General features: G+C 38.6%; 1 protein-coding gene across 5 annotated transcripts in view; it reads right to left on the bottom strand.

The window, feature by feature from the left end:
• MON2 (MON2 homolog, regulator of endosome-to-Golgi trafficking) overlaps positions 1-7,867 on the bottom strand; it is a 135,864-nt gene that overhangs the window by 88,316 nt on the left and 39,681 nt on the right. For all 5 annotated transcript variants that reach the window (XM_017510187.2, XM_017510190.2, XM_017510188.2 and 2 more), the window contains exon 8: positions 6,757-6,951. In XM_017510187.2, the coding sequence (XP_017365676.1) occupies positions 6,757-6,951 (195 nt within the window). The remainder of the gene's footprint in view (positions 1-6,756; positions 6,952-7,867) is intronic.

Below are 7,867 nucleotides of genomic sequence, written 5' to 3'. Positions count from 1 at the left end.
GGGGTTTCACCATGTTGACCAGGATGGTCTCGATCTCTTGACCTCGTGATCCACCCGCCTCGGCCTCCCAAAGTGCTGGGATTACAGGCTTGAGCCACCGCGCCCGGCCTAATTCTTAGTTCTAACAGCTTTTCTAGTTTGGAATATTTAAGAGTTTTCTGCATATAACACTACATTTGCAAACAGAGATAATTTTACTTCTTCCTTTCCAATTTGGATACCTTTTATTTCTTTTTCATTCCTAATTACTCTGGCTAGGAGTTCCAGTACCATGTTTAATAGAAGTGGCAAGAGTAGGCAATTTTGCCTTGTTCCTGATCTTAGAGGGAAAGCTTTCAGGTTTTCACCACTGAGTGTGATATTAGTCATTGTCTCTTCATACATGGCATCTATTGGGTTAAGGTAGTTTAGCTCTTTTCCTAGTTTGTTGAGTGTTTTTATCTTGAAAGGATAAATTTTGCCAAATGTGTTTTCTGCATCAAGTGAGACGATCATGTGGTTTTTATCTTTCATTCTTTTAATGTAGTGTATTATATTGACTGATTTTTGTATGCTGAAACATCCTTGCATTCCAGGGATAGATACCACTTGGTCGTGGTGTAGAATCCTTTTAATATGCTGTTGAATTCAGTTTCCTTGTACTTTCTTGAAAAATTTTTTATCAGTATTTATTAGGGATCTTGATCTGTTTTCTTCCCTTGCAGTATCTGTGTCTGGCTTTGGTATTAATGCTGGCCTCATAAAACAAGTTTGGAAGTGTTCTCTCCTTTTCAATTCTTTGGAGTTTGTTAATTGTTCTTTCAATGTTTGGTAGAATTTTCCAGTGAAGCCATCTGTTCTTGGGCTTTTCTTTGTTGAAAGGTTTTTGAGTATTAATTCAATCTCCATACTAGTTATAGGTCTGTTTAATTTTTTTTCTTGTGATTCAGTTTCAGTAGTGTTAGACACAAAAAGAAGTTCCTCTTCAAAGGGTTTAGTTTATTTGGTTCTCTTGTTCTTTGTTCTCCACTTCCAAGACAGGACTTCCTTATCCTTTCTGCCTCCCTGCCCTAGTTTCAGTAAACAACTTTCCTGCTGGTCCTAATCTACAGAGCCCACATCTACTACTCACTCCGTAAATTGACCCTCCTGCCACAACTGCTCTTCCCACCACAATGCGTCTTCCCGCCAAAACTGCCCTTCCTTCCTCATCCTGCACACTCCTGTGCTCTTCAAGTTAGCCAGTCAGGTTCAGCTTAAATTGTATGGTCAACTCCAGCCAATGGAGACAGAACACAGTAGCAAGGACAAACTGCATTAGAAACAAAAACCTCTTCCCTTCTTTGTTCAGTGTGCTCTCGTGGCGATCAGCCCCGCGAGCAGTACCCTTCTGCAGAAGCAAATTTGCCTTGCTAAAAAATCCTTTACTGGAGTACTCATTTTCTTTGCGATTCTGAGCTTTTACTCCCAACAATTTGGGAGCTTGCCCAGGATTCCCATTCTCCTTTGGGAGGGGCCAGCGATCACCTATTAGGAGAAGACGCGTCCTGCTGCCTCATTGCAGTGGTCTCACCAACAGGAGATCAGGTTCCACCTGGAGTGACGAATAAACCCAGACTCTCAGCAACATGGGTGGAAAGGATCCTTACATACTGCGGTGACCAGGCAACTCTGTGCACAAACCAACGTACAAAACGTCGCAGGGGCAACAAAATATTTTCTTGGTGGTCAGGGTATCTTGGAGGTTGACAGTGTGTGAGTGAGACACACAATCTGAGGGCAAGAAATCTCTAATACAAGGAATTCAGCCTCATACCAAACCTCCAAGATAGGAAAAGCAAAAAGTCTCCAGTAAGGGGAGTTGAGCCTTTAGGAAAGGGGAAGGCAAGAAATCTCTAATACGAGGGGTTGAGTCTGACCAGCACTCAGGATGGGAAATGCACAAGTAAGGCAAGGAATGAGAAGGATAAAACTAATAGCAATAATATTCCCCCAATAGTCCCCTAGGTCTCATATTAAAATATTAGAAGGGTAATGAGAGAACTAAATACACACACACACACACACACACACACACACACACACACACACAAGTAAAATATTATTTCATTTGGACTCAAAAAATAATCCTCAAACCCTCAGTTTTCTGGTCAAAGTTTGGGGTCAAATGAGGGTTGGATTTGTCAGCTTTTAATAAAATATGTTAATGACAAGAGTCCTGTCTCCCAGGAGAAAATAGATTATGCCCTGTGCCATTGGCAAGGGTCTGTCCTCCTTTACCCCCTAACGGCTGCAGGAAGTAAGCCAAAAGCCAACTCCTTTAAGATGAATAAAGTCCCTACCCCTGAACAGTCCACCAATACATGGGACCCCCTAGACCACCTTCCCCTGCCTAACACCCCTGACCCTAACTTCCCTCCCCCTCAAGCCGAGACAGTCTGCCTGCGCTGCAGAGCCTGTCAGAGCTTCACAAAGAGTGTGAAGGGAACCACCCCTCTGGTAGGAAACTCCCACCCCAGAGGAAGGCATCCACAGTTTCCAGTGTTACTCAGGTAAAAGTTAAGAACGCTTACAAATGTGGCTCTGGCATGCAGAGAGCAGAAGACAGCAAGAGCATAAAGACACACCAGACACAGCCTGGCATCCAGAGATGCCAGGGACATCTGGCAGAGAACAAGGGACAAAGCCCGGTAAAGACTTTGGTATAGAAAAGAACTCGTTAACTGGTGAAGAAACTGTTTATTTATAAATGTGTACAGTTTTGTTTTCTTGTAATAGAGACATCATAGGGTTATTTCATACCAGTTGCAACGTTTTCATTGTTTTTGTTTTCTTTTTTTACTATCAACTAAAGATATACAGATTACTGTTAAATTACAGTCTTTTTTTTTTATTATTATTTGAGACAGAGTCTCACTTTCTCACCCAGGCTGGAGTGCAGTGGTGCGATCTCGGCTCGCTGCAACCTCCACCTCCTGGGTTCAAGCAATTCTCTTGCCTCAGCCTCCCAAGTAGCTGGGGTTACAGGTGCCCGTCACCACACCTGGCTGATTTTTTGTATTTTCAGTAGAGACGGGGTTTCACCATCTTGGCCAGGCTGGTCTTCAACTCCTAACCTCGTGATCCACCCACCTCGGCCTCCGAAAGTGCTGGGATTACAGGTGTAAGCCACCGCACCCGGCTACCCACAGTCCTTTTTTTAAAGATATTTTCTTAAATTATTTAAAACGTACAAGTCTAGTATTTTTAATCAAACAAAATATTTATAAAATGGGTTTTCTCTTAATTCTAAATTCATCATGAGTTTCTAATACCAACTGTAATATTTACAGTATTCACCAAAACTTAGAATTTTACAAATACTAGAATTCCCAGTGTTTCTTTAATAAACCTTACATAAAAAATTAAAATTTTAACAATGGCACTCAAAAATCTACATAAAATGTATATTTGGAGTATTTCAAAATTTACACTAAACCATAACTTCCTTAGGAAAAAAACTATAAGCCTAAGTATGGTTTAATGTTAAGAACTAAAATGCTTTATATTAGTTTTTCACTGTACGTTATGAGCTTAAAAAAAAGAGAAAAAAAGCAGTTTTGTCTTCAAGTAAAATGTCTGCTTGTGCCAGACATTTCACAAGTGTGAAAGAAAATAAGAAAAACTCAACTTAAGGGCATATAATAAGTTGTACAAAGCTCAAAAGAAGGTGGGCTTATTTGCCTTGGTCTGCAATACCTGCGAATAATGAGTTTAACAAGAAACAATAAAATGTGTTAAAAATTTGACCATATTACAGCAATTTAGTAAATTTATTCATAAGATAAAAACAACTGCTAAATCTTTTATTACAAAATCTTTCTTTTAAAAGCTGAGGGAATAACTTCACAGATCAAATAGCCAAACTAATTGCCGTTTCCTCTGAAACACCAGTTTTTCACCTAACCCCTCGTCTTCCTCCCCTTACTACAATCCTCATTTGCTCTTCTGCAGAAAAGAAAAAATTCATAGGAGTCAGAAAAAAAAAAAAAAAAACGCAAAAGGAAAAGGGATGTTACCAAAGAAAAATGTTTATCTAAACTCCTCAAGAGGGAGGTCTTGTCTCAACTATATCAGGAAACCCACTGGGGACCCCACGCTATGTGTAATACAGTTCTCAAAGTCTATTGGTGTATAAAACTTTATACCCTAGCCAAACAAGTTACAGATATTTACTTAATAAGTAAAAAAACTAGTAAACAAACTCTAAAAGAAAAAAATCACCCTTGACGGGAAGGGATCCATGACTAAAACCATTCCCAAATATTCAAATTAACTATACTAAATTGCCCCAATTAGTCTCCTGAGATACTTGTAAATAATAGGAGACCACTTTCCCCACTGGGTAGAGGCTATCCCCTTCTCAAATTCAACTGCCAGTAATGTAGTTAAAAGATTAATCAAAAACATCATACCTAAGTTTAGACTAATAAAAAACATTAATTCATACAATGAAACCCATTTCACTGCACGTCATTAAAAAGCCCAAGTGCTAGACATAAAATGGAAATATCATATTCCTTGACATCCACCTTCCTCAGGAAGTGTAAAAAAAATAAACCAAACTCTGAAAGGTCACCTAACCAAATTAGTCTTAAAGACTCGGTTCCCTAGACTAAATGTCTCCCCATTGCCTTGATAAAAATCAGAACCATGCGTCAAAAAGATATCAACTTATCCCTCTACAAAATGCTATATGGGTTACCTTATTTATATTCCAATACTGACATTCCTACATTTAAAACAAAGGATCGGTTACTCAAAAATTATATACTTGGTGTATCTTCTACTTTCTCTTCCCTTAAACCAAAGGTCTCCAAGCACAGGTGCCACCCCTGGAATTCCCAACATCAACATCAGCCTAAAAAATCACATCCTCATCAAAGGGTGAAAAAAAGAAAAACTCAAACCAGCTTGGAAAAAAACCCACCTGGTACTCCTAACTACTGAGAAAATAAACTCATCATACCCAGTAACAAGGGCAAACTACAATGAAAGTAAAAACCTCTTCCCTTCTTTTTTCAGTGTCTTCCCGTGGCGACCAGCCCTGCAAGCAGCACTCTTCTGCAGAAGCATATTTGCCTTACTAAAAAATCCTTTACTTGAGTACTCTTTTTTTCTTTGTAACTCCAAGCTTTTATTCCCAACAAGTAGGTTGTATGTTTCAAGGAATTTATTCATTTCTTCTAGGTTATTCTATTTGTTGGCACATAATTCTTCCCAGTAGTCTTTTATGATTCTTTTTGATTTCTTATTTCTGTGGCATCAGTTATAATGTCTCCGCTTTCATTTCTGATTTTAGTTGAGTATTCTCTTTTAGTCTAGCTAACAGTTTCATTTTCTTAATCTTTTCAAAAAAACAACTCTTATTTTCATTGATTCTCTCTACTGCTTTTCTATTCTCCATTTGGTTTATTTATATGGTATTCTTTATTGTTTCCTTCCTTCTCCTAACTAGTATGTTGCTTAATTTCCATACATTTGTGACTTTTCTCATTTTGCTTCCACCATTGATTTCTGGTTGCATTCCATTATCGTCAGAGAAAATACTTGGTATGATTACAATCTTCTTTAATTTGTTGAGACTTGTTTTATGGCCTACCATGTGCTCTATCCTTGAGAATAATCTACATGCACTTGAAAAGAATGTGTATTCTGCTGATGTTAGGTGGAGTGTTCTGTATATGTTAGATCCAACTGCTCTACAGTGTTCTTCGAGTCTTTTGTTTCCTGATTACTCCTACGTGGTTGTTCTACCTTTATTGGAAGTGGAATATTAAAGTCTCCTACGATTATTATACTGTCTATTTTTGTTAATTTAAAATAAGAATATAGGGTCGGGTGCAGTGGCTCATGCTTCTAATCCCAGCACTTTGGAAGGCCAATGTAGGAGGATCACCTGAGGTTAGGGGTTCGAGACCAACCTGACCAATATGGTGAAACACTGTCTCTACTAAAAATACAAAAATTATGCACCTGTAGTCCTAGCTACTCAGGAGGCTGAGACAGGAGAATTGCTTGAACCCAGAGGGTGGAGGGTGCAGTAAGCTGAGATTGTGCCACTGCACTCCAGCCTGAGTGACAAGGCAAGACTCCATCTCAAAAAATAATAATAAATAAAATAAGAGTATAAATGTGAAAAAATTACACAATGCTGAATTTGACTTAACACAAAATTTAAAAAACATAGTGCATTATTTTTTCTGAGAAACAGTATGTGAATGTTTAAAACTAAAGCATTACATAAATAGAATTATCAGGAATATCACAACATAATAGGCATTCATTAACTTATGCAAAATAGATGAAATATTAGACTGTAAGTCAGAAGAATTGGTTTCTAATCCTAGATTTGACCAAATCTTTAATGTCTTTGGTTTAATCTGTTAGGACATACAAAACAGTATAAATGAAAGCAGCATAAATTGAAGGGACTATAATGTTAATAATCCTTCAAATGAGATACAGATAATTAGTTAAGAAGCTGAGTTCCTAAACCACAATTCCTATGCTGCCTTCAGATGACAGGCTATGACTCTGCTTCACACATTATGAATACTACATAAACATTCAAGAAAGGACAGAATGAACCTTCAGAGTACCTGGAATTCATGTAGGTACTCAAAAAAAAAATTCTGTTGAACTGAATTGAAAAACTAAATGCACAATAACAGACCACTTTTTAAAAGGCACAATATGCTACTATATATACAAACACATAAGGAAATTAGCACTTACCAAAAGACTGTAAAATTGCTTAATCAGAACAGATACTACTCTCAGCAAACGCATGCAGATGGGAAAATACGGTTTTTCAACTGGTGCTGGAGAGGATGAGGTGCTGGAACCTTGTCTGAACTTTATATTTGGAGAAAAGAGCTTTATCACAAGGGGACATACCCTTTCTTTGAGGAGGAAACTAAATTCTTGATGCTATTTGCAAGGAAAAAAGAAAGAAAAAAGATTAACTTTATACTTAATACTTCCAAAACACAATCTCACTAGGAAATAAGACTTCCTAATTATCAGTATTAATAATTTAGCTTTATAGAAGTTCATATATTTTATAGTTTACACACAACTTTGAAATTCCCATTGCACTGAGAGAGTCTAAAATCAGAATAGTCATCAGAGCCCAGCATGGTGGCTCATACCTGTAATCTCAGCATTTTGGGAGCCCAAGGTGGGAGGACGGCTTGAGCCTGGGAGTTCAAGATGAGCCTGAGCAACATAGTGAGACCCCATGTCTATAAAACTACAAAAAAAAAAAATTTGCTGGGTGTGGTGGCACACACCAGTAGTCCCAGCTATTTGTGAGGCTGAGGTGGAAGGATTACTTGAACCCAGGAGGTCAAGGCTGCAGTAAGCCGTGATCATGCCACTGCCTTCCAGTCTGGGTAACAGAGCAAGATGCTATCTCAAAATGATAATAATAATCATCATCAGTATTTCAAGAAGTTTTTAAAAGAATATAACTTCAAAAGGAACATTTAATGATAATAGAATTCAGTAATCGGTGATTACTGGAAACTTAATTTAGTTGGACACTGGTAATTAAAAACATAAACAACAGAGGAAAGAAAACAGAGCCAGGCATGGTGGCCCAGGCCTGGAATCTCGGCACTTTCGAAGGCTGAGGTGGGAGGATTGCTGGCACCCAGGAGCTCAAGACCAGCCTGAGCAACACAGGGAGACCCTGTCTCAACAACAACAACAACAAAAATTAGCTGGACATGGTGGCACTGTCTGCAGTCCCAGCTACTTGGGTGGCTGCGATGGGAGGATCACTTGAGCCCAGGGAGGCTGAGGCTGCAGTGAGAGATCACATCACTGTACTCCAACCTGGGCA

The sequence above is a fragment of the Cebus imitator genome, unplaced genomic scaffold (genome assembly GCF_001604975.1).
Source record: "Cebus imitator isolate Cc_AM_T3 unplaced genomic scaffold, Cebus_imitator-1.0 Scaffold433, whole genome shotgun sequence".
NCBI lineage: Eukaryota > Metazoa > Chordata > Mammalia > Primates > Cebidae > Cebus > Cebus imitator.
This window is presented reverse-complemented; position numbering and strand designations above follow the sequence as displayed.